General features: G+C 41.5%; 1 protein-coding gene and 1 long non-coding RNA gene across 3 annotated transcripts in view; one reads left to right on the top strand and one right to left on the bottom strand.

Moving 5' to 3' along the window:
• LOC310889809 lies at positions 1-24,387 on the top strand. Its single transcript, XR_014576809.1, has 2 exons — positions 1-1,248; positions 12,478-24,387. It is a non-coding gene; the product is annotated as an uncharacterized lncRNA (long non-coding RNA).
• Positions 24,245-27,888, bottom strand: part of ARRDC3 (arrestin domain containing 3) — a 13,293-nt gene continuing 9,649 nt past the window's right edge. For both annotated transcript variants that reach the window (XM_083817868.1, XM_083817870.1), the window contains one exon: positions 24,245-27,011. In XM_083817868.1, coding sequence (XP_083673994.1) covers positions 26,955-27,011 — 57 coding nt within the window. In that variant the 3' untranslated portion in view covers positions 24,245-26,954. The remainder of the gene's footprint in view (positions 27,012-27,888) is intronic.

The following is a 27,888-nucleotide window of genomic DNA, read 5'->3' on the forward strand; positions in this document are numbered from 1 at the left end:
GGGAGGAAAAATTATTTCGGTGTCTTTCAGCAGCACCCACAGAACATTCCTTCTATGAAGACCGAAAGGATATAATTAGCTGGAGTGTTTTTATTCTTTAAAAGGGAAAGTGAGATTTCAGGCCTCTGAAAGGCAAAACAACTGACAATTGCTGATTTTTTTTTTTCCCTTGTTCCCTTCTTTTCATAATATCCAACAGTCTGTGGTAACATTATGCTTACCTAAGAAGCTAAAATCCCCAGAAGTAAGCATTTGAAAATGGGCTCAAATTCAAACGGTGTGTAAGCTTGCATGTGCACACAAGCCATATAGCTGTACATTCAGAGATTCAATTTTCTTATCACGTCTTAATCAGTGAGCTCTACATACAGAAGACAGAGTGTGGTTTCTCCTCTTCCCTGACTTCCCTTCGGTTAGCCCCCAAAAAATCTCTCTGACTCATGCTGACATGCATTTTGTATGGGCCGTGATGGCCTTAGCTTCCAGCCCTAGCTTCCAGCCCCAGCTACGCTAGGACAAAGGGATGCAGAGCAGTGGCCTTAGCTCAGCCCCGGGTATGTGCTGCGTCCCCATGGAAAGGAAAGGGGGATCAATCTCACTAAATTTTTCCAATGCGTATCAAGTGGGGAGGAGAGCCAAGAAAGGAAACTTTCAAACTGAGATTTCTGCAAGTTATTCAACTATTTTTTCTTATTTTCTCTGTTAAGCTAACTTCGTTATAGTTCCAACTCTGAGACCTCAAGCTGTTTCAAACTTATAATCACAATTCCTTCAGAGTCCTTGAGGGTTCACCTTCCAGCTCTTCAAAACCACTTATGAAAGACTAATATATATATATATTTTTCCCTAAGAAATTGATTAAATTCAAAGCCTGTGCAGCCACTCTTCAATTTAAAAGCAGAATTACTGCTGCTGCGTACTTGCTGGCAGGGACCGGCATGGGAGGGGAGTGCTCGGGGAGAGTAAATCATTCTCTCACTCACGGGGCTAATGAGCTAGGAGTGCTGGGGAGATGCTGGGCCGCATTGCTGTGGTTACACTGCTGCACCGTACGAGGCCCGTCGGCCCAGTCACTTTCACTGCAACACTTGAGGACTGTAAAAACACTGCATCTGAAGAAAGAGGAATGCTTTGCAGAAACAGAAACTCATGTAAATCCCCTCTGAGCAGACGTCTTGAGCGGCGTTAGAGGATCAGCAGTTTGAGGTCAGCAGTAGCTTGCATAAAGCAAAACTCATAAACAAGTCGGTGAGTCAAGCTCATTTCCTTGACTAACAGGAATAGGATTTCATAAACATAGCAATCACTTTGTGCTCTCCAAACCGACTGCGGACTGTGCTAGCCAGTTGGAGTAGCATAGGAACAGGGGGCAGGCAGCTGCTTCCAGAAGCTCTTCTGGAGACGCTCTTGGAAAAGGGGCCCTTACAGAAAACATGATATAGGCTAGGCTTTGGGCAATGGGGTCCTTTTATCAGGACTTACAGAACCTGGTTACACTGCCTTGTTTCTGGTCTGGTCCGGGATGAGATAGTGCATTCTCTTTAATGTTTACTGTGTTATCTACCAGTGGCTTTATTGTCCATTCTTAATGTGTTTGTGTAATTAAATTATGCTTTAAAAAAAGATTCAGTGGGCAAAACCAGTCTACTCAAGGGCAGAGGCTCAAAAAAATTCTCCATCTTTCTAGGGAGGCAATAAGCATCATCAAATCCTGTTTACTTCCATGCAAATTCAGATACGCCAGACTTGCAGGGGGGTTTAGGACCTCACTGAAGCCAGTCATTTACATTTTAAATTCAGAATACTGCCTCTCTCTCTCTCTCTTTTCATTTTTACCAGCCTTGTAGAAATATTACGTTTCAGCTGATCAAACAGAAAATACATTGTGAGTATTCAGTTACAACTGTACTCCAAATGATATAGTTTAAAATATTTTAATACACAGAAAGCTGGCAACCCCTCCAGTCCTATTCACAAATATTTTGCCCTTGGTCCTCACTGCAGCTGCAGACTGACTGCAATCCATGAGTACACCTCCATGAACGTTTCGTGCATGGAGTCATGTACGAGGCTTGGGTGTGGGTCAGGGAATGCAAATAACATGCTGAGGCCCAAGCCTGGCCCACAGCTGCCTGTTGTGGACTGTAAAGACAGCTTTCACACACCCTGCTTCAGATCTCAGGCTGGAGCAGGGGCTGCAGAAATGTTCCTCCGTTGTTCTGTGGCCTTGAGAGCATCCCTGTTTTTTGTTGCCCACAATCCCATCTTTTATGATTAAAAAGGTATCACAATATCATGATGTAGCACTAAGCCTTCTTGGATAAGAGGTTGTTGGTAACCAAACTATAAGCCGTGAAGGAGGGAGATGCTTTTGTCCCCTTATCTCCCTGACATTACCTGCCTCTGTTTTCCCAGGGGGATTTAGCCTTGCTGGAGGGCCAAAACCACTCTGGTAAGCACAAGGCTGGTGTCATGGTCACTGAGAACATGTAACACATGTAGAACATGTAACATGAACAGTAATATGGTTACTGGTTACATGGTTACTGGGGGTGTGAAGCACCAGTTACGACAGGGACTGCTTCAAATCGTCATCGTACAGTGAGGTATGTCTGTCACCAAATGTCAAATTCCTCCCCTGGTACTCTGCTGTCCCACTGTCCAGGCAGCATTCATGCTATCAAGATTTTGGAGCATGGACTAGCCTTTGTTAGTTAGTTGGTTGATTGACGCTAATTTTGTGCAGTATAATTAGACGCCAGCAGTCTCCAACATTGTCGGTGGGGAATAGAAAGATTTCTTCTGCTAGATTTGTGTTATAATGTGCCAAAATGCATATTACATGGATTTTTTTTATTATTTTTTTATAATCCTGTGTGATATAGCCTAATATATATAAACTAGAGAGCAACCTCATGTTATTTCTTTGGGATCAACTCATTGTGCAAAGCAAGGTCTTCATACCTTGCTACTTCCTTTGAATTTCAGGGACTTCCTGCAAATTTCACACTTCTTTACAGAAGTTTAATTCACATTTTCCACTCGTTCAATGGCAAGGCTCTCTATGCACCCCCTCTCTACTGCTTTGAGATTTTAAAATATTTCTTTATTGGTTTGTGCCTTGTTACCTGTTCTTTCTTGCCTTTATGCTTCTCTGCCCTTCTACCAGTTTCACTCCCTTTTCCTCTTTCTCCTCCCCCTGTTTCACGATGCCAGTGTTTTCAGAAGTGTATTAGAAAGTTGTCAGAGCTGAAATGGAACAACTTTCTTGGAAGAAAGTCAAAGATTTTTAGTGTTTGCAGTTTGATGATCCCATTCCAGTAGACTCACGTCTCCACCCTGCCGGGTTTCTGGTTTTCTGACAACAGTGATAGTTTTGCCTTATTTTTTCCCCTTGATACTTTAGAATTGGTGAGTATGTGTGACGTTCGTAAGAAGTTGTGTAACAACCAAATGGAGCAATATCTTCAAGTTGAGTACAAGACCTTGCAAGTTTAGTCAACAATACCCAGGAGCTGACCTGGATAAGATCACTTTGTCAGTTGGGGGTAGATCCTGAAGACCTGGCAGCATTTTCATCCTGGGGCTTCCAGTGATCTGAGTGGTATACAGTGCAGAGCCCAGGGAGAGGACAGGCTATCTACGGACAAAGCTCTGAACAAGCAAAAAAAACCAAAAACAACAACAACAACAACAAAAAAAACCAACACAACCAAACAATCAAAACGACCAAAGAAAGAAAAAAAATCCCCAGCCCCCTAACATGTAAGTGAATGCAAACTGTGGAAGTGAAAGTTAACAAAAAAAAAAAAAAAAAGGATTGGCTAGCAAACTTCTGTGAATATTCATACATACAGTACTTTACTACATTGCAATTACCTTAGCTAGAAAATATTATGGCTGCAATTATTTTGGGAAAACATTTGGCAGAGAAACTTGGATTGGAAACCCAATAAAGTTAATATTCCTTTTGACATGTGGTTGCAATGAATCTGAAGATGAAACCTTATTGTACCTGTTATGTGTAACCCCCATGATGTAAATTTGAGAAACATTTAAACTCCTCTGTGGAACCAGAGAACTGAAACAGTGTGCGCCACTGCTGAAAACAGAAACATAGCAAGACAAATTTTAACCTTATAGCCCAAGAGATTTCCTTGGCATCGTGTAGTAAATACAAGGACTGGAGCAATAACTGCTAGAGCTATGGGACGGAGAAACATTATAATCTGCTGCTGACAAGCAAGTGGCAAGTAAATCTCAGAAACAACACAAGAATCCCCAATTAAACCAGAAGAAAAAGCTTAAAAAGCTTTGTAAGTGAAGTGCTGGTTTAGCTTAACAGCATCAAGCAGAAATGAGTGACATAGACAAGCTGATATTAAAGTTAATATGTAGATGATTTCTATATATTCCTTGACCAGGAATTCATAATGGTGCTGGGGGGTAACAGGAAAACTTTGCCGCTGAAAGATATCTCTTACAGCAAATATCAAACTGTGTTTCAGTCAACCCAGTATTCACATTTACATTAGGCTTTCCACATCTGTTTCATATGGATTTTATGTCAACAGTAATTGAAAGCTGTTACCATCTGGGTTTTGGGTGGGCTGCAAGGAATGAGTTATCATGAAATAAGTAACTTCTAGTATGAATTAAATATCGTTCTAAGCCCTCTGGTGACTTGTGGGAGCTGAGGGAAGAATGCAGAGTGTGGACTTGTATGGAGTTTGAAATTAAGGAAACAAATTCCACTGAATGAAAGGAAAACTGTCACCTTCAATCTGCAGAATGATGGGTTGAGGTATAGGACCCTGCATGTCGTGATATTTGGTTATTTGACAGAAATCTTGAAGAAGCACACACTTAATATATCTTATGCTATGCAGAATCTGTAACCAATTATTATTTTTGCTTTGTATCTGGTGCAAAATCTACTTCAGCCCTAACAATTCTACATTTATAAGCAAGAAATTGCTAAAGAAATACAAGATTTGGAGCAGATGCTAACCTCTTTGCTCTGGGAGAGCCAGATGCACGTTTACTGTGGGGGAGCAAATTTGGTAATTGGACTGCTGAACAAATTAGTTACCTAGCAAACATACACGTTCTTTCTTTTTACACAATAGCTTGCTTATCATTGAAATCTCCATGTTGCAAAGCAAAGATATTTTGTCATGGCTCCTATTCAGAAAAAAAAAAATGTGAAAAACAATGTGAATCTTCAAGTAAAAATTCAGTATTGCAGCCTTTGGCTTGGATGTTACATCAGTAGATACATACAGAACAAATGTATACAGATCACGTGTTTGTTTTCACATTCTAATTCTGTTTTCAGAGAAGTTTTATGTACTTTTGCTACTGGCAGGACGAAGGACTGGTTATAGACTACAAGAACAGCTGTCAATGTCAAAAGCTTCAGTATGTATGAAGAAAACTAGCTGTGGAGCTCTAAGATCTTCTCCACCAAGAGAATGGCATTTGGTCTGGGACCTCCAGAGGGCCCTTCCAATTTGTGTTATTCAATGATTCAATGACTATTTACAACGTATTACTGGAGGACTTCTGCTTTGAAGTACCTACTATATTAGAGATTCCCTACAGACTGAGAAAGGCCAATTTACATTTGAGCCCTGGTATCTTTGTAATCTTTTGAAAAGATCATAGCTTTAAGGCTGGATAATAACGCATGGCACAAGCAGTGAGGAGAAAAGAAAATGTTCCCAAAATATTTCTCTTTGGTTTGTTGCTGGAACTTGTAGTTGCATAAATGCTTCAGGTTTCTAAGGTTCAAATCTCCCTATATTTTCATACCATACCGAAAAAAAAATTCATGGTTTTGAGATCCTGTCCCTTTTATAGAGACCAATAAAGACAACAGGCGTTCTGATGAAATAACTGGCAAAAACTCCTAACTTTTAATTCAGAAATTTCAACAAACATGCAGCTTTTAATTAATCTTCAGAAATATCCACACCCGTTTAATCCTTGAAAACCATGCTCTTCCAGAGGGCAGAGCTCTAGTGATGTTTTGTGGCACAACTTCATGACATCATTAGCCAATTTTGGCCTGAGAAGAGGCACCTATGGTTGTAGTTTTTTTTTTTTTTTAATTCCGTAGTATATTTTTATTCCACAGACCAAGGACTGTGGTCATTTGCTATTAGCAGCAACCACCAGAGCTGTGGGTATTTGTTGGTGTGGGAGAGGGGTAGCTACTGTAACCATGACCCATGTCACGTCCTTTGAGCACAACCATCTTCTCACCAGCCTCAGAGCTGGGAGCGGAGCTTTCCTTCACCTGTGAGTGTTGTACAGTTGTTCACTTCTTGGTCACAGGTTCAGCGTGTTCTCCAGCTATTTCAGCTTCAAAATGAGTTACGGAAAAATGACAAGTAGAAGAAACACGCTGAGAAAACAGGAAGAAAGTATGATTAAAGTGGTATTGCATGGTGTTTAATGTCACGCTGTTCGATGGCTAACGTCCCATCTTAGTTTGTTTGCATACGTGCACAGATTGAGAGCTGGAGAAAGACAATAGCTGCTTCCTTGACTGTAAGTGCCCCTCTCTTCACTCGAACCCCAGTGTTTGTTAGATAGGTTTATCATCCTCAGGAAAATATGGGAAGAATGAGTCAGTAGATTTGATGCTTAGTGGACTTTTACTCTTCTGTTGGTCAGAAATGATGGTGCTGGTTGTTTGGATTTGAAGTTAACATCTCTGCCAAGGGTAAACACACAGTGGATGAAAGAAAATGGAGAGCAGCTGGCAGTGACTCAACAGACTCCTCCACCCCATCCCTTCAGAGAATATTTTCTTAGGCTTTGTAACTTGGTTCTCAGTAATGTTAAGTTCCATTTAAGATGGACGTAGAAATACGTAGTATACATTTTTTGAAGTCAAAGCAAACACTGAAGAACAAATTGTGAAATTTCGTTTGGCAGCAGGAGGTTGCATCATTGGCTTTCCTCTCAGCCTCAGGAGGTTTCATAACATCTGAAGACATCATCATGAGTGTGAGAAAGTTGACATTTAAGAAAGTCTAAGAATGGGAAAATTTATTAACCATTAAGTGTCATGAACGTGAAGGGATCGCACCAGTGATCGCAGGTTGCTTAAGGAAGTCATGATTGTGCACAAATTGGAAATAAAATGTGTTAGGCAAGATGAAATATACATTCTTATGCCCTGTAAAAAGACAGCCTCTGTATGCTCCCCATATACCTATACCCCTTGGCGGGGCCCCCGTGTGCCCTCACATTGCAAAATTTTAGGAGCATAGGCAGTTTGGGCTCTTACCTGGTGTCATCAGAGGGCTATGAACAAGCACAAGAGGCAAGATAAAGATGACTTAGTCTGTGAGATTGGGTTCTTTATAATAATAATAATAATAATAATAATAATAACTATAATTATAATTATAATTATAATTATTATTATTATTATCCTGAGTATCAAATGTACCTTTATCACATACAATCTCACCTTATCACATACAATCTCACCTACCATTTTGTTTCTTGATGATGTAATATCAAGAGGTCCTCTTGCAGAACTTTAAAATTTCCTTCATTTTGATTCTTCCAAATAATTTTGTGTTGTCAGAGGTTTCTGTCGTATCACCATTGATTCTTTTCTTTACATTGCTTATGAATACATTGAACAACACCGATCTTGCTGGTAGTTTTCTCCTATAATGAAAAACGGCTTTCTTCCCTCGGTGTAACTCCCATTTGCCAATGCTTCTGATATAAAATTGAATATTACATGAAACAAATTTTTCTAGGGTTATTTTTTATTTGCTTGTTTATGTGGGTATGTACATTTGTGTTTATATATGTGTGTGTGTGCATACCTATTTTAATGAGAAGTGTCTTAATTTTCTTGATTGGTAGCTTTATATTATGGTGCTACTTGAAAGAGGGAGCTGCAATAGCTGTATTAAAGTCTGTATGTCCAGAAAACTTTCTGCTAACGCTGATAACATATAAAAATAAAGACAGTATAACATTATTTGGCTGTGAAAATTTATACTTCTGGATTACCAGTACTCCAGTATGAAGCTAGTTTATCTTGGTTCACTTACTTTGTGTGATGTTTGGCAAGAGAGTGGCATTGTTTTGCAAATGTTTTCTCTTTTATTGTCTCTAGAAAATTCACACAGTTCATGAATTAACTTCAGCGCAGTCCTGACTGAACCCAGGAACCAGCAGATCTTCCTCTCATGAGACCAAGATATGTTTTTAAAAGGCTGTCTAAATGAGGTTATATACTGCAAAAACATTATTTAATTTTATCTATAACAAGAAGTCACGAAAAACAAGAAAAGGAACAGACTATGAATTTGACTAAGTTAACTGCTGTTTTTTGCAGACATGCAAGATATCGTATGTTGTAGATTTCCTTCCTTCCTTCCTTCCTTCCTTCCTTCCTTCCTTCCTTCCTTCCTTCCTTCCTTCCTTCCTTCCTTCCTTCCTTCCTTCCTTCCTTCCTTCCTTCCTTCCTCCTTCCCTCCTTCCTCCCTCCCTCCCTCCCTCCCTTTCCCTTTCCCTTTCCCTTTCCCTTTCCCTTTCCCTTTCCCTTTCCCTTTCCCTTTCCCTTTCCCTTTCCCTTTCCCTTTCCCTTTCCCTTTCCCTTTCCCTTTCCCTTTCCCTTTCCCTTTCCCTTTCCCTTTCCCTTTCCCTTTCCCTTTCCCTTTCCCTTCCCCTTCCCCTTCCCCTTCCCCTTCCCCTTCCCCTTCCCCTCCCCCTTCCCCTCCCCCTCCCCCTCCCCCTCCCCCCCTCCCCCCCTCCCCTCCCCCCCTCCCCTCCCCCCCCCTCCCCTCCCCCCCCTCCCCTCCCCTCCCCTCCCCTCCCCTCCCCTCCCCTCCCCTTCCCTTCCCTTCCCTTCCCTTCCCTTCCCTTCCCTTCCCTTCCCTTCCCTTCCCTTCCCTTCCCTTCCCTTCCCTTCCCTTCCCTTCCCTTCCCTTCCCTTCCCTTCCCTTCCCTTCCCTTCCCTTCCCTTCCCTTCCCTTCCCTTCCCTTCCCTTCCCTTCCCTTCCCTTCCCTTCCCTTCCCTTCCCTTCCCTTCCCTTCCCTTCCCTTCCCTTCCCTTCCCTTCCCTTCCCTTCCCTTCCCTTCCCTTCCCTTCCCTTCCCTTCCCTTCCCTTCCCTTCCCTTCCCTTCCCTTCCCTTCCCTTCCCTTCCCTTCCCTTCCCTTCCCTTCCCTTCCCTTCCCTTCCCTTCCCTTCCCTTCCCTTCCCTTCCCTTCCCTTCCCTTCCCTTCCCTTCCCTTCCCTTCCCTTCCCTTCCCTTCCCTTCCCTTCCCTTCCCTTCCCTTCCCTTCCCTTCCCTTCCCTTCCCTTTTTCTTTTTTCCCAATAGATTTTTCTGGGGCGATGAGAAAAGCAAAATCAAGAAAACTGGCTTTCTATTCATGGCTTCGAGTCATAAATTTCAAACTAAAATGAGGCAGCCCTGCATGGCTCAGACTCTCCAGCACATGTATTGTAATTTGACAGACTCAGACTCATGTTATTCTTGCCTGGCTCTTAGAAATCATTTTCCATGAATGAGATGAAAGGATGTGTTCAAGATAGGCCTTGCAAAATGTCATGCTTATATTGACAACAGACTTGACCTGATTATGATGAGACAAAAGTTCCAGTATTTTTCTCAGAAATATCTGTTTCATAAAAATGCATCCAGCTATGCTTTAAGACTGTGCACGGCTAGTGAAAAGTGAATAGAAAAACAAAGACATTGGTAGAAATCTCCGACACGAACAAGTCACTTAGCCAGCCAGCAAAAAAGCAACACATTTCACTGTTTCTAAAGCGTGCTCTTTACTGAGCATCCTGTTTTCCAAAGATTTAAACAAATATGTTACTTTATCTATAATAAGTGTCTACTTAATTACAGCATGACTGCTTACATATGTCTCATGAAGGCATATGTTTATATGCAGTCAAGGCTGAGGAACATAAACGGTGTCATGTATGGCTTTGTACTTTTCATTCATTTGCTCATACACATGTGGTTGTCCCTAGCTGGATCTCTCCAGCTTCTGCAGAGGTGGGGATTGTCCTTTCTGCAATGTAAGACCACTAGAGAAAACAGAATTACTACAGGATGCAGGGTGGTGATTCACTAGAAGCTCTCTCCCTTCTGAGGAACGACTGAATCATAGCAGATGCTGAGGATGGAAAAGACAGCTCGACATAAAAATCCATGGCTATTTTTAGTGCTGTCCTTATATTCTGGTCAAAATTCCCTCTTCGTAAGACTTTCTAAGATATGTTATACCCTCAGACTGCACTAGTAGGGCGTTTTGCTGTGCTGTGGCTCGGAGTTCATGTCAGTTACCACAGAAAGGCAATGACCGACTCACGTTGAAGTTTATTTTAACTGAAGTGGACTGACTTCTAAAGATTTGAAGTTACGTACGCAATTCCCTAAACCAAGACTGTATTTTCTAGGTCAGGTGTTTTCATGAGAGGGACTCACAGATGATAAGGGAGCAGTTCTGGGCTTTTTCCTCAATGCCTTTGTTCCACAGAGAACTATACCTATTTGTGGTATTTCCTATGTCATGCTAAAGAGACAAGATTTGAAAGTGTTTTGGGAAGTTTTTTTGAATTTTGAATTGCGGGTGATTCCCTCTCATGTATGTTTTGCACATTTCCTAGTGCTGCAAGGTGTTGGTATAGTAATGATAGAGAGACATACGAAGTATTTAACGCTAGTAAAATCACCGTTCAGGCAAGAAAGCATGACTGAAGATTTGTAATTGTTCTCACTGGGTTTTCCCCACAAAATGATGTGCTAGATCTAATGAGGTGCAGTGTCAGCCTTTTTATTGGCTATAGTATAGACATCACTGAACAATAAAAATCAGTCTTCCTGGCTTACTTGAGGATTTTTCTGGTTCCATTCATATGTCTTTTGGGGATGAATTTGCATATTGTTCTCAGTTCTTAAGGCCCCCTAAAAATTCCCCAACAGTTCATTATCTTTGGGAATTAATTATGGGGCATATTCCTTAGCACATAGGGGTCCATACAACAACTACCTGCTTTTAATGTGCACATTTTACATACATTTTTTCTCACCGTTTTCTGTTGTGGGGGAATTTGCTCTTGAGTGGCCACTTTTAAACATAACCTGAAAATTAATTAATTAATTAATTAATTATTTTGTTTCTTTCTTTCTTTCTTTCCCTGAACTCCTGTAATTTGTGTTCACAGTTTTTAAAATCTATCTTTGCTAAACATGTTGCATATCCTATAAAATTTTAGACTTGTCATGCTGGTACTGACTCGAACTAATAGATAGTTCCAGTACTTCATCTAATGAGGGGAAAGAGACTTATGCTTGTTTAGGTAGAGTTCATATCTGAGGCTTTTTCACTAAGTAATAAGCTGCAGATTACTATATATATATATATATATATATTTTTTTTTTTTTTCCCACATGGTAGAAAACTCTCCTTCACTTTTCCTTTTGTTGTTTTTACTGTTTTCTTCAATGACCAAGTTTTTCCCTTTTGCCGAGTGGGACAAATGTGAACTAACTTGTGGTTAATTTACTTCCTTGTTTGTGCATTGAAGTAATTAATGACACACTTTGTAATTATGTGAGTGGTACTGACTAATGCACTGGGTGATAATGGCACATTCACATAAGATGCCAGCTTAAGAGGGAAGGCCTGATCCTGATGCCATGGCTCAGATTTATTCTGTCCTGTCTTTTTTTTCCCTCCGTATCTTCTTGAAGGCTTTTCATGAATAGAGATGATGCAAAGAGCAGGTTCTCTGGTATAAAGTTAGCACTGAGGAAGGGGGCCCGTCGAGGGAAAATGCCTGAGGATTCATCCCTGTTGCTGTCTCACCAAGTCCTTCCTTCAGCTCTGCAAGCTCTGACCTTCAGTCTTTCATACCGAGCTCCTTGAACTCCTACTCTCTTCTTCCCTTACCTTGGGAACAGATCCAGAAGAAATCAATCCTCATGCTTGCCACACGCTTTCTCTTTGTTCTGCTGCCGTGCACTGAACACTTGTTGCAAGCAGCTTTTCCCCCTTCCACATAGCTTGGGAGGAGGCGGAAATATAGAAGGAGACCAGCAAAAGCCAAGAAGTACAGCATCAGGAGCCATGTTTGAGCTGTTGACAGTGAACTTCCCGGCTTTTTCTGGCTTGCCTCATACAGGCGGGGGTTATGAAATCGAGTCCCATGGAGATCTGTACGAAAACGAATATCTGCTTTTGTGTTTAGGTTTCCTTTTAAAAGAAAAATCCTACTGTGGAGGTTATAAACTGGGCTAAGCTTTATTTACCTAATAGATAAGGAATTTTATTGCTTGCAAGGTTATTTATGACATTAGGAAAGACAAACAGAAGGATGAAAGGAAAGATATTTTTGTAAGTACCTGAGGGAATACTTTCATGAGTAGGGAGTTTAATAAGTGCCAAGCTGATTATTTTCCCCATTTCCCTCTCCAGGAGTGCAGTTACAGGATCGTTAATGTATGAAAATAGGGCCAGCACTTGCTATGCTCCATGTTTTTGTTCACCAGCTGAGAAAATGGCAGCTGACCGCACCAGTTAGATAATCTGGACAAGTAACACAGCCTTGGTGATGAACTCACGAAGGAAGAAAAGTCTGGATTCTCTTCTCCCCATTTTGCGCCCTGAATTAACATGAAAACATGATCCTGCTGGGCAGAGGATTGCTGGGGACAAGAGGACAAAACAAAGACCAGAGTGCATGTTCTGACTCTGAGTAGTACATGATCTTCTTGGAGAGCAATGAGCGAGTTTTATTTTTAGATTTTCTTTTGGTAAAATTAAAAATGTAATTCAGGGTGTTTTCCTTATTGTATTGTTATTGTTATTGTTGCTGTTATTAATTATTATATTGTATTATTGTTATTATTTAGTTTGTTTAAGCTTTTAGGTTTCATGCTTTTTTCCCTGAAAAAGGTGGTTAGAAACTTGCTACCAACAAAATCCCACGGCTGGGTTGGACCAGTTGGACCCAGGGGGCTGGACCAGATGAGCTCCAGAGGCCCCTTCCTACCTCCCCTGTTCTGTGTTTCTGTGATTCTGTGACAGGTTTTGGAAACAATCCTGACCTTGAAAACAAAATGTCTGCTACCTACAAAACTAAGGTGAATAATTTGGTCGTTGTTTGGAAGAGAGAGCTGGTGGGTGACCCGGCTCTGGGCAGCCAAGGTGGCGTTGTTCCCATGTGTTTGAGAACCATCTTTCTGGAGGATGCTGGTGACTGAAGGAGCCAGATCAGAATGAAGATTGACAGAATTTTCTATACTAATTAAAACTCATTTGGTACTGCTGAGAGCTACAGCCAAAGCTGCCAGATGCCTCCCTTCCCAGCACATGAACTCCCTGTGGCAGGGCATCTCCGTGGTGCTATGCATTTCTCAGTGCAGGGAAACAGTTTTAAAGGTAGCTGGAAGAGGAAGCTGCCTTAAGCAGCACTACATGAGGGAAGGCAAAAAGAAAGTAAATTCGAAATATTTACCAATTGCCAGCAATGAGAAAATCAACAAGGACGAGGAGTATAATTCCTTTTGTGTTTTATTGGGAAATAAGGAAGGCAATAGCAAAATATGATAAAATATAATCAAAAAGATAATTTAAGCAGGTTCAGTTTCTGTTAGTTTCTCCTTACCTGGTCTGCCTCTTTCTCTCTCCTCTTCCACTTGTGTGTCATTGATTATTTCTGGTAAGCAGCATGTTCTCATTGCTACTTGTACAAAAAAACCCTCTCCTCTATTAGTACTTGCTGATTCTTGCTTGTGACATAAAACAATTAGTATTGCCAACTCCAGACACTCAAAAGAAATTACAAGAGAGGATTTTTCTTACAAAGAAGCTTGAAGTTGATGTCTGTGCATGTGTCTAGTATTGTGAATGTCAGGTTTTTGGTGTCAGAGTTCAATCCAGTTGTTTTCAGGCCTTTCTCCATTAGCCACACATTTATTTTTTTAAGTGGAGATTCTCCTGTTATTGACTGACTTGAGGCACGGGGTTTTTAAAGCTCAGATATGATTGAAACCAAAGAGCAAAACTCAGAATGACAATCTATGTTTTGATAACATAATAATAGAAAATAAAACTTGTACATTTTGCTTTTCTGTTTTGTTTGGTTGTTTTTTTAATGGTAAAAAAAAGAAAGAAACGGGCACAAATCACCTGCTTTCCAGCTTTGACATTGAGACTTGTGCTGTATTTGTTTAAACAACTTTCTGCAGCAGAGTTCAGCCTGCAGCCTGTGCCGTTTCCTCCTTCAGCAGGCTACCCATCCGTGCTTGTTGCGCTGACATCTTTGCCTGGCAGAGTGCTAAAAGTTACAGAAACTAAACATTTCTGACTTCTGGTCCAGGCAGGGGAATGAGTTTGCGATGTGTCACTTGTTCCCCACCTGCAATCCGTGTATAATTCATCTGTATATCTGCCGGCTCTGAGGATGGATTAATGAATTCATTGGCTTTCTGCCTGGTATGGGTTTAGTAACAACAGCGTGAGTGCAGCGCAGTGTTGCAATCACAGTTACTGTGTCCAGTTTAAAAAATAAATAAATATGGCCTTTGAAAGGCTTTGGTTAATGAAAATGACGCTAGCAGGGTCTTTTAGAGGGAATTGCTTCCCCCCCCCCCCCCCCCCCCCCCCAGGTTCCTTCCCCTCCCTACAGCTTCTGAGAAGCTGCGAGAAGTTTGGTCTTGCGTGCTATTGAGATGATTGATATAAACAGCTGCTCTCCATTATCCAGGCAGTGGAGGAATATGTCAGGACTGACTGAGATGACTCAGAAAAAAAAAAAAAAAAGTGGGGAGAGAGGGAGAGAAGGGGGTGAAACCAGGCACTGGTTCACCAAAACATGACTCAGCTGCTGTTAAGCAAGCCCTCTGCTGAGGCTCCTCTTGTCGACCTGTTACACAGCACATTTAGCAGCACGCTCCTGTCCGTGCAGACCTCCTTTGGCAGCGCGCTGAGCAGCGTGGTCGGCAGCAGCAGCAGCAACTCGTGAAGGTGGGCCCCCCCTGTGGAGGAGGTTTTGCAGGATTTCACCTTAGAGGCATCCCAGCATTGCATCTACAGTGATAATCGGTGATTAACAATAATCCATCCCGCAGAACTGGCGCTTGTTTCACCCTCAAAGTTGCACGTGGCTTAGGAGCAGCTTCTGCTGCTGTGTGAGTAAAATGATGAGGAGGGAGCAACGCTGAAAAGAAGGAATGCCATAAACCCTGTAAACTTTCAATTGCCTTTAACAATAAACAAGGTGATGCCATTCTGGCTACGTTTGCATGGGCTGGCATGCACACCGTATCAACTGTATTCCAGCTTCTCCATTCAGATCACTTTCCAAGCCTGAATGCTTCATAAATCCAAAATAGCCGTCTGTCATTTAGTAGGTCTTTCATTTTTAATATTTTTTTTTCAGTGTATTTTTTTCCTTATTTCAAAATTTAATCTAGCCAAATCATTAATTTAATAGCCGTGGCGTTTAGAAGCTTCAGAAACATATGGATTGAATGCATACAAAGAAAGAAGAAGTGAGGAAATGGAAGCATTTCATGTGCAGGTGGGCTCTGAGATTTATGGCACCAAGCTTACTAAACACATGCCTTGTGAAAGCAAATTCTGAAAGGGACATCTGAATCTGTTGAGCTTACTTTCCAAATCATCTTTGATTTCCTTAATACATGCCAAAGTGCTGCCTCTTCTGCAGAATCTGAAATGCCTAATAGACTACTTTAATAGACCAGGCTGTTAATTCAGGTTTCAGCGTCAGTTCAAATGACAGGCACGTACGTGAAAACAGGAAACTAGGAATTTTTATGTGTAGTCCTGTAACCTGAGCTCCAAATCATATGTTCTACCAGATTAGCTTCAACCGAGATTGTAAAAATGTAGCACTGTATAAAATGAAGTGTAAATATCTATATTTTTTCTAAGGAAATAAGTTTTAATTTTAAGACTCCAGAAGATAGATTATTGTATTTATTAAAGAGAGAAAGAAAAGCTTTTTCGGTATGGAAAGTAAATTGTTGTCTTTTTTGTTTGTTTGCTTGCGAACCATCCTAATTTTTAGAAAATCTTACCATTAAATCTTTCTCAGATTTTTTTCCTGTCAAACTACTTTATGTCTTTTAGTCTAGAATTGCTGAAATGTGTTGCCAATTATAGCAATTGCCTAGTCTTCCTTTACTTAAAAAGAAGCACATGGAATTGAAAAACCATAATGAAGGAAATCATTTGGGTAGCTCTCTCTGGCAAAGAATCCCTTCCCTTCTCTTTACAGAAAGTGCTGGTTGTGTGTTTTATGATTCACTCGCATGAAACCTCATTCAAATCCAAAATTATCCCAGTCTTCACTTAACACTTTATGGTCATACTGTAAGATGTAGGAGATGGAAAATATGTGGAATATATTGCTATTTATAGTTTCTAAGACTGCTCAGCTTTGAAAATCTGAAGGGTCTGCTGAGATCATAGTGGAAAAAGTATATGAAGGTGGGAAACCGGTCTTCAAAATACTTAATGTATTATTATAAAGACATGAGTTCACTAAGATGGTTTTCAAATACCAAGTCTCCTGCATAATAAGGCTTTTATGGTATAAGACTTACTCTGGATTCACACACACACAAAAGTGTGCTTAGATGTTGTGAAAATGACCAAAGTTAAAATTTTGGTAGAGTTGATCTAACACATAGCTGCAGCAGTTATATTAGATAGTAATGTTTAAACTTGGCATATTTAGCTGTAAGGGTGTTTATAAGTCTACTTTTTAAAGACACAGGCCAACTGGGAGAACAAGTTCAAGTCACTGTTTTCTATCCTGTTCTTATCTGAGCATACTTACTAACTCCATTGTACACTAAATATTCTCAGTAATAAATAAAGGTTTCCTAAACAAATGATTTTGTTGAAAAGCAGGTTCACAATGGATTGGATAGGATAAACACTGAATAGATCTTAAAGCTTTGACCCCAAGAATGAATGAAAGGAACAGATGGGCACTGAAAATGGTTACATTAAATGGAAGACCACAACTTCAATTTATATTAGGTTGAAAATGTCAGGTTACATCAGGTTATAAGGGTTAACTATAGTTAAGCTTTACTTGTGCAACCTATCCTAGGGAACAAGGCTCCCACATGATTTCCTGGACTTTTGGTTCAGTTGGAGACTTGGCGAAGAAGCAGGTCCACAGAGATCCTAGAGGTGTCCTTCCCTTTCCCAGGGCTCCCACCAACCCACTTCCCATGGTTTTCTGACCATGGTTTTCTGGCTCTTGGCATTAGATTAAGGCTCTGCGATGTTGTTTGCTGTGAGCTGTGGTGTGCTGCACTGGACGGTATTACTGGAGAAAAACCCACAAGCGAGCCATGCTCCTTTGCTAGGAAATGGCCTCGCTGACAGCATGCAGCCGGCCCCATCTGGGTGTCTGCCTATTTCTGGCTCTCCACCTTCCCCTACCTCATTGTTTGGCCCAGATATGCCTTCCCCTTGTAGGGTGCCACAAAGCCCGTCCCCTGGTGGGACACCCCCGGGTTAAGCACGACCAGGAGAGCCGTGGTTTCACTGTGTGAGGACAACATGGGGCGAGCCAGGCACCCGGGCCTCCTCCACCTTGTCCTGCACACCCATGGCCTTCATGTCCACCTCAGGGGCCCGTCCTGCCGCCAGCCCCTGCGCTGCCCATCCGTGTCCTCGTGGGGTGGTGGGACAAAGAGCTGGTTGGGGTCAGCACCCGTGGCTTTCGGGGAATCGGAGAGGGAGACGGAGCAGGTATCAGAAAGCTCTGTGAGGGCTGGCCGGCAAGAAGGCTCTGTTTTCAGAGCACACACTGGATTTGAGCAAAACTCTCCAGTGTGGTATATTTTGCTAAGTGTGCCGTTCATTTTGCTATGAAAACAAAACCGAAAACCTCTTAATGTTACCTGGTAGGTTACTAATGAACTGTAGAAATTCCCCCGAGTCTGGCAGAGGTGCGCAGATCAAACGGTTGTACTTGATGATCTTATGGGTCTTTTCTCACCTAAATAACTGGTTCTAAGCAAGCGCTGCCAATGGAACCAGCGTGCCATACGAAGTACAGAGTGGTCGTGGGTGTGCTGGGTCTGTGATGCCAGTTTTGGTTGCAGAGTCCTCAGGTTTGGGGCACAACAGTCATGCAGTGACAAACAAGAAGCCATTTTGTTATTTCTCCCCGTAGGGAGCCACTGGCATGGCACAATCTGACAAGGTACTCGGGTGCAAGCTAGGCTCTCTCTCTTAACTCTGCAGCATGTTCTGCCCTGTAGGATGCAGCAGTTCCTTTGCTTCCGAAGTAATGGTTTGAATTTCATTACCTTCATTTGTGTATGTCTTAAAACCATTTTCTCCTTGTTGTTCTATGGAGATGATATTTTGAGGGCTGATGCCATGTTTCTGGTTGATTGTTCTCTGTGATTTGAGAAAGATGTCCCTTCTTAAAAGCATTTAAAAAAAAAAAAAAAAGTTTTAAAAATACCAGTTTCGTGAACCAAAAGGGAAAAAAAATCATTTTTCCTTTAAATGACATAGCTGCCCAAAATAACATCTGCGATTAAAAACCACAATATTTGTGTTTCACTCTGTCCTACTCACCAGCTTATGGACTGAAAGTCACCAGCAGAATGTCGTCACTGCCAGACTCTGCATCTGGATTGTTGATTTATTTGACAGACACACAACATCCAAAATATCTGGGCGTATTGCCAGTGACTGTTTAGATGTTGGTGTAGGGGAACACATGATGTTCTTAACACATCAGTGCCCAGTTATTTCCCCAGAACTGCCTTTTTCTGGTTGCTTTGTGTTGACTCTATGTGGTTGAAGTGTTCCTCTGTTACTTTCATTCCACAGAAATAAAGATGATTCGGGAAGCTGAAAATTTCCTTTTCTGCAGCTCTAGTAGTAGAGGAAACCAAGTTAAAGAACTACAAGAATAGAATAGATTTTATCTTTTTAGCTCAGTAAACAAAGCCAGTGAGCTACAAATCCTAGATTTGATGATCATTTTTGCCTCTTCCTTGTACTGCATATATCTAATAGCAGGCCAAATAAATAAATAAATAAAGCATTGAATAAAACTTGCTATCTGCATCTTTTTGACATTATGTGGAGGCTAAATAGGCACTCATAAAAGTCAGTTCATGGAACTGGGTTTGTTGTAAGCCATTTAAGCAGACAAGACGTGAAAAGTCTGAGCCTATTATTTCTGTTTCTTTAATAAGAGCAGTTGCTTACGTGCTATTTATTTAAATAATTGCAACCATCTTCTTCCCCCACCCTTGCTTTTTCCTTTTGGAGAGAAACAACTCCTAGAAATAACTAGTGTCAGCTGTGAATTCTGGAGGCGATGCCAAGAGTGCAACGCCAAACGCCAGAGTGGACAGAGCTGACCCTCTCAGGGAACAGGGTGACACAAGTCGCCGTCCCCCCCAGGGACAGAGCTGGTGTCAGCAGCACCTTTTAGAGAAATCACATGAATAGGAAAGTGACTGATTTCCTCGGCAGCTGCTCCCAAGGGGCAGCCAGCCCTGGCCTGGGTGAGGATGCGCTTTCCCACAGGAGGTGGTGTGCCCGTCGCACGCCTTTCTGCAGGGATGCCCACCACTGGACATTACCCCTGCAGCACCCAAAATCTGTGCTGCCCTTTGGTCACTGTCCTGCGTGGCGTTCAGCATCGCTGGGTGGTGTTGGACCCAGCTGAAAGCAGACGGATGGTACCTGGTGCAAATGGGATGGATGGCAGCGTGACGAGGCTTCTCGCTTCGTCGCACCAGCTGCCTCTGTGGCACACGTTGCTGCAGCTGGCGAATCCCACCTGCTTTCGCTTTTCCGCGTGCTATGCTGTTCTTAGTATTCTTTCCCTCTTTGCCCGTTTCTCACAATGCTCTAGGCTTCTTGGGGCCTGTGTTAAAAGTTACCGACTTGGAGCTTGCTAAAGGTCACCAAGGTGCTTGCTCCTCCCGTCAGCAACTTGAATTGCACGAGGGCTGGAGAAAAAGTCTGTGCTTCAGTTTCTGGGTACGATTCCGAGCATCCTAGCATAATCCCATAACAGCATTTTGAAACCCCTTATTAAAACTGTCACCATATTTAGAAAGATCTATGAACTGCAGAGACAGAACATCTTCTTATAAGGTTGGAAAACACAACAGCTTGTCCAAGTCCAAAGTGTCCTCAGCTGAACTTTCAAGAACTCTGTTTCATGTAACAAGTAAACAGGCTTCTGAACGGCATAAATCAAAGCTGCTCCTTGCCCGGAGCCCACTGGGTGGGTGTGCACGCCTGTCTGGGGTACGTGCAAGCACGTGTGTGACTCCCCATGGATGTGTGCAGGTGATGGAGCCGGGCACTTGCTATATAAGACGTTCCCAGAAGGCTTTCAGGGCATTCTGCGAGGGACTTTCCTGTTACAATGCACTTATAAGCCGCAGATTGCGTTATTGAGCTAAAGATATCCCTGTGTTCGTCAGTGGTGCGATGCCTGGCTTCTCTCTTGGTGGCTGCTATGGGCAGAGGGGGCAGTAACCAGTGCAAAATTTGGGTTCCTTCTTTCTCTCTTTACGTGTGGCTTCCCTCCGTCCCCTCCAGATCTGCTCGCCGATAGCCAAGGAGAAAGAGATGATTTGTTGGAGTATTTTGTATTTACCAGCTGGTTGCCAAGAGAGTAAGGCTCGGCACAGCCGAGCTTGCCTTTTGCAGCAGCAAGTAAATGGAGGCAGCGTGCTGCCTGTACTCCGTTTCAACTCCAAGCATGCCCTCAAGTGTGCTTTTTTCCTGTTTCTTCTGGTAGTGCCAGAAGTGTAGTTAGCATTAGGACACGCAAAACTGTGGAGTAGTACCAACAATATGCCAGAGAAATGAATGCACTCTAAAATGACTTTCTAACTGCATGTCGTAAACAAAAAGGATGAGCAGGGGTGTAGGGTAAAATAGCGTTCATTAGAACAGGGTTTCCATAGGTTAGCTACATGAAAATGATCTTTATGAGCCATTTAAAGCTTAATTTGATTTTTTGGTGTGTGTGTGTGAAATTGTAATGCAGTGTTAGGATGTGTTATCTCACAAGTTAAAGAAAGTATGAGTTTGCAGTGCTATATTCCAATATTAACCAGCCAAGTGTATGCTTTTAATCCGTGATGAAATCACCTTCAAGGTGAGTTACGTGTCCTCACTGTGAGATACTTCATGGTAAGGATGCTGAAACCCCTTAAATTTATTGCCATGTTGCAACTGCCTATTGACTGGGTCATATCGTGAAAACAAATGAAAGTTTTATACTGTGAATTCACAAGCCTTCTATCTAATTGTTATTCCTGGTATTTTTTCAATAAAAATATGGTTTTGAGGAGAAAATATATAGTGGCTTTTTAAGGACATTCTGGGAAAGTATTTCAAGTACAGAAGGTAGACAAAAGACGATTTTTGAGGAAATTGAGCTGTATGATTGGCTGTATTGGTTGTGTAGGATATAGGAGCAAAGACAAGCATTCAAAGAAGTAGGATGTTTTGGAACACTGGAAAATCTGAATAAAATATAGAAAAGGGAAGTCAGGGATGGGATTAAGAGAAGGTTGTTACCATCTTTAAATTACTTTGAATTATAAAGGAAAAAAAAAAAAAACAGGAAAACCTTGGGAAGAAAAGTAAACAGTCATGTGGTTTTGAAGTTAAACTGTGTTGTTCCACTGCTGCCTAGGCCAGGTATTGCTTTCTTTATTTGTTTTCTTTGGGAGGATACCTTTATGTGATACAGCAGACAAATTGCTTTATTGCTTTAGAGGTGTGGAACCCTGTCACAATTAATGGTGTCTGATGCACTAAAACATAACGGGCAGCAGTAAAACTGTCTTTCCTGTCTTAAACTGGTAAAAGATAGGTATGAAGAACACTTGCTTTAATTTATGGGAGATAATTAAATAGCTGTAAAACATCAGTGAAGCTTTTTCTTTGTTTATAACACGTTTAACACTGAAACAGCTTTGGAAATGGGAGCTGGAGTTTAAGATGTTAGGAAGATGCTTCCTCTTAGCCTGGCTAGCCAGAAAAATGGATTGGTGCTAGCAGACTTCAACGCCTTTAGAATATACTCCCAAATGGGGGTGTAAATAATAATAATAATAGTAAAACACATTTATTAATCAGAAATCATTACCCAGGGAATATTGTACATATTTTACAGAGCTAGCAGAACCATGGAAGGATTTATGAAGTGCTGCTTAGCTGATGGACAAACATGACAAATTTGCCTTCAACATTGCTGTGACCATCTCTAGTGGGAAGTTTCATTTTGAATCTAGGCAGCCTGATGACAGCAAGGCCTTGTTTAGATCGAGGCAACTTCATTAATTTTCGGACAAAAATAATAAAAAAGTATTACATTTTGCAATGATTTATCCCTCCTCCTGTGCTTCTCCCATATATTCATTCGAAAATGGGAGCATCGTTATGTCCGTGGAGAAAGATGGAATGGCATCACGATAACCAATAAATTTTAGAAATAACATTTGTTAAATCAGCAAACAGCTAGCAGGTCCTGCTAGAAACCCTGTGGGGAGCTTGTGGTGGGGCTTGCTGCTCTCCCTGACGCTGATGCTCCATCACAGGGATGTTTTTTTTGTGTTCCTTGTGTAATACTTCAGTATGAGCACTTAGTACCTGGCTTTGCACTTTATGATTAGTTCCCAGGCTTAGGGTTGGTGTCATTTTTTTAACTCTTGCGTTCCTACCTCATTAAAAACGCATCTAAACTGCTTGATTTTTTGTTATGTTTAAAGCTCTCACCTTCGCTGTTTGAGGTCCTTGTCCTTCACCCAAGTCTGGCTAACGTCAGCAGCAAGGTGCCTGGAGCACACTGAAAACACGACGTCCTTCTGACCGCGGAATCGTCTGTTAGGAGCTGGATCAGACGAGGGGTTCGCCGTCCAACTCAGATTTCGTGGCCGCATCTGGCCCTAGCTCAGAAGCTACCGCCGCGTCCTGATGTCCACGAGGTCAGGAGGCAGGGAGATCCAGCTCTAAAAATATCAGGCTGTAGCTGGGCAGGGGAGTTCCAGGAGGGAGCGACTGCTGGGAGAAGAAATAGGTTAATTATTTCCTATTTCAAGGGTATCATCTGTGTGGCAGGTGGAGCATGCCTGACCGCCTGCCTCTGCAAGATGGTTTCCCAGGGAAGAAAGTGGAAGAGCTGTCACAGAAACCAAGCCCTACAAAGCCCCAAAGAGGGGTTAAGTGCTACGTACATGTTTTAGCGAGGTAACTGCTAAAAAAAAAAGATGCTGATTGGTTTTGTGACATTGCCTAATGTCTCTCTTTGGAAGTGTAAGTGTGTTTTGTAACTTTGTGCTTTGTAACTTGCCATCCCTTGGATGGATACCACACGGGCAGCAGATGTGGAAGAGCTGTCAGTTTTACACCCTGGTGTAGGAGATTTGTATGTGCGAACAGGTATTTTAATATCCAGAAACACAAAGGATTTGTTTTTTAAAAAAATCAGACCTCTAAGAACAAAACTGGTAATTTCCAACTTTGTAATAATGCTGGCAGTAAACCTAGGCTTCAAAGAATCGTTATGAAGAGGTTCTGGTTGAAAAACGTGAGGCTTCAAGAAAATACTGCCTGAAAACTGCTAGACAGCCCTGTCCCTTAAATGACACTGATGCTAATTTAAATTCTAATGCTGCCACGTAGCAACAGAAATTAGGTAGTAAAAAAAAACGTTGTCCTGGTATAAAATAATCAGCAGGAGCCCCGTGCGCGCCGGCCTCCCGCGGCCCTGACAGCTGGCCTGGTGAACCTGCTCTTAGGTCAAGCAACACGCCGATGCCGGAGGACGACGATAATCCACGCCGCGGCGGGCTCAGCTGCGTGTGGCATGCGGAAGCAAGATGCCATGGCAGGGCCTTGCCGCTGAGCGCCCGGAGCTGCGTTAACATCCTGCACACAGGGCAGGTGGTGGTTTCTGCAGTTAGTTTTCCCCAGGGGGGGAACAGGAGGCAACTTCCGCGTGTGGCCCTCCTGCCTTCGAAAAAAAATCCCTTCCAGTTTCCTCCCACCCCAAAAAGGTCCCAGACTGGCATGACACATCCCGGAAAGGAACACCGTCGCGATTCCCCTGGGTCATTTTACACCTAGACGGTCTTTGAACGGAAAGTTTAGGTCATGTGCAAGAAATTATGCCTTATGCTGAAAACATTTAAGATCTTTTTAAAAAAAAGTTTATTTTCCACAAGTAAGAGCAATAGGAAAAATTAAATTGTTTTCCACATATTGTTTTCTTAAAACAGAGTCTACAAGGACATATTCAGCACCAAAACTAAAAAAAAAAAAAAAAAAAAATACAAACAGCCATAGAATATAATCTATAAAGCAAACATTTAATATTGCACTTTGTTTCTCTAATGTTTGGATTTTACTTACTTTTTCCTAATTCAGATCAGAATTCTATATAAAATACTGGGCTACAACTGTGAACCTCATGTTTTGTAATGTTGAGAATTGACCAATACTTGCGGAAGAGTAATGCCTCTGAACAACTAAGAGAAGAATTTAAACAGAAAAATTTTATTTGATAAAAGTTAAAGGATTTTTCACTCCGATCACAAAGGCTGTGATGCCATGTCAATTACTACGATATTGGTCAATCCTGCCTCGTATGCAATTCTCCATTGTATTGTGATAAGTACTTTAATGCTATGTATATCAGCAATTGTTCCCTATTCTGTTAACACAACAAAAAAGGAAAAAAAAAGTAAAACCACCAAATGCCCTTTTATGCCAACGATCCCCTCAGCTTTTTTTTTTTTTTCTGGTTGGAGAGGGTAGAGGGAAGGGACACTCACAAAATTGGCCTAATAACCTAAGACATCACCACCCAATTTCCTTCTTGTCCAGTATTCATGCTCAAAGCCCACGCTTTTTAACTGAATCACTTAAAACGCGACTCATTTGTATTTTATCACCCTGTCAGCATTTGTGAAACATGAATTAGCTTTCATGTTCTCATAAAGGCCACTTATGGAAAAGCCTATTTTCTTGTACGTGTGAAGCCTTAAAAAGAAGGCAGCTTTTTAAGAAGAAGCACCACACAGCAACACCAGCCTTCCTCTCCCCCTCCCTTCTGAGCTGTATTATTGCACAAGGAGATAGACACATGATGGATTAGGCCTCGATTTGTTTAAGTAGTCAATACCAGAAGCATGTCCCTTTGTCAACGGCCTGCGCTACAAGTTCTGAAAAGGGAAGTCAGCTTGTATGAATCTCTAGCATCTAAGTGCTGGTATTTGTGTTAGCAGATCTCATGGCTCCACTGCACTTTTTTCTTCCTTGGGGTGCACTCAGGGACGAGTGCTCTGCCTTTTGTCATTTCTCACGTTCTGAACGAATGCATGCTGGAAGTTGCTGTTTTTCGTTTTAAAGCTCTTGAGTCACATAGCAGATGCAATCATTGAAGCAATCCTCAGCTAACTAATACCCAAGTATGGCTGGTAACACTGATCTTCTTTCCCCACTTTAGTTATACTTCTACTCTATTTTTACAGTATCATAAACCCTGAAGATAATACAAAGTGCACAAACTGAGCTCTTAGCGTAGTCCAAACTTTTCCTGCAATTGAAATATACTTTCTACTAGAGCCTCATTATATATAGAATTTTTGGTGATTAGGTAACTATGTATAAAAATAAATTTACTTTCCCTTCCCATCCCTACTAGTTGAAGTATCTCTCTGCCTATGAATCCTGGACAGCATTTGCCTATTTCCTTTCAGAAGTCATTCGAGGCTGAGCTGGTGTCTACGGGTGCTGCTTTTACTTGTGCCTTTGTTTTTTTTTTTTAAAGCTTCACAACTTGAACATCTTCTTCGTAATGTAGAAAGAAAAGGGAATGAGGGTGGCTTTTGTAACTTTTGTGTATGTCCCTATTGCAGATCCCCCTCTCAAATAAAGAACAAAAACAAAACACAAACACAAAACAAAGAAGAAGTAATTCAACAGTGCAATGTAACAAAACAAATAGCATTCCAACAGTTTGGCAAGTGATGAGTTCACCTGAGATTAAGTGATTTTTAGGCAGTCTGTAACAAAATGCTGCTTTGCGGTAATAGTAGAAAGGCAACAAATTCTTAAAAGAAATCAAGAAGGAATATAATCTCAACAAAGTCTATTGGTTTCCTTCTGGTATCTCTCCATCCCCAAACCCTATAATATCCCCATTTATGTTGCTTATCTACTACAGTAGGCTGCAAAACATACAGCAAGAAGGATTGGCTTGAAGGCATTTGATGTTTGTAAATAAATCCACAACAGGATCCAAGCTGAAGAGGTGATACATGACCAGCCTACTAGGACAATTCTGAGCATGTGCATATGCAGGTAAAGTCCAGGCTACATTAAATTAGAAAAGAAAAAGTCAGTGCATTTGTTGAAGTCTGCTGCTGTTTTTCTTTTTTTTTTATCAAAGCTTTCTTTTGCTCCTTGTTGTGCAGACCACAAACAAGTAAGAGGGGGGTAACAACAGTGCGGCATAAATGAGAAAAAGCTGTAGTGACACCGAACCGCACAACATAAGCAATGAGCATGTGCAAATTTTCAAAATCATAAGAGAAAGCCATCCCTCTCTTACAATGTGGTTTGAGTGTTTTGACACACATGACTGTAGGTTAGTAAGGCTGCTCCTAGTATGTGCCAGTATTTAAAGGGGAGGGGGGGAAGCTCAGGTCTTCAAGCATGTGGAGCAGTCCTACAATGTTATTGTAGGCTTCAAAGCATAATCACAGGTTGTTTTCATTTATTCACCATACAGGCAAGAGCAAAACCACTTCCTTCGAAAGCGTCTCCACTATGACTCCTTGACCTTCAACATGGCAGGTACGATTCAAAACCCAAGTCACGTCAGCTTTTTATGGATTCCTTCAACGAGAGGGGCAAGATGGTCTGTCATCTGTGGGCTGATCTGGGTTTGGATCAATCTGAATGACACAAGGGGAAAAAAAAATCACAACCCGGGTTATTTTAGAATGAACTGGCAGAAATGAAAGGTCCCAAGCTTAATAAAGATCAATGTATGACATTATTTCCTTATCCAAAGTTAAGGAAATAATTTAAACAAAAAACTTTGAATGAAAAATAACCAATACTGCTAGAGCAGAAGATTCTAAACTACAGTCTGACAGCAATTTTATCTAAAAGCATGAGAAAAGCTCAGCTTTAGTAGCACAGATCTTTTGCATTATTTACTGTTGACTAAAAAGACGATATGTATGACTTGCACCACTAAAATAAAGTCATTTAAAAATACTGAATTGATTTGAGAAGATTACTTCAGACTAAACAATTATCAGTAGGTCATTCTGGTTTTAATTTAGAAGTATTTAGTCCTCAACCTATGAAATTATTTGTTTTTTACACCTTAACACTTTCCTATCTGCACAGAAAGGAAGAAGGGGTACAACCTAACTTAAGCCTCTGAAGATAGGTGGCAAGAGCTACCCAAGTGCACACTTCTAGACAGCATTCTAGTGGTTAATTTTATACTGCCAGTTTAAGGGAAAAAGCAAGCTGCATCTCAACCTTTAAGTACCTAAAATGAAAAGGATTCAAGTGCTGCATTCTGTAGTTAAGCTCCAGCACGATTGTCAGAGAAGCCTCCAGCACACAAATGAAGTGGCCCTCTCTGCCCACTCAGTAGCAGGCTGGTGTTTCAAGAGGCAAAGGAATCAGAGGGGGAAAAAAGGTGCATCACGCTACATATTGCTGTGTTCTTAAAAAGTGAGTGAATTCAGGCAAGCTTTAGCCAAAGGACAGTACTTTTTCTTTTGCCCTATACTACTGTTTTTACCTGGAAGA

Source organism: Anser anser (assembly GCF_964211835.1).
Source record: "Anser anser genome assembly, chromosome: Z".
NCBI lineage: Eukaryota > Metazoa > Chordata > Aves > Anseriformes > Anatidae > Anser > Anser anser.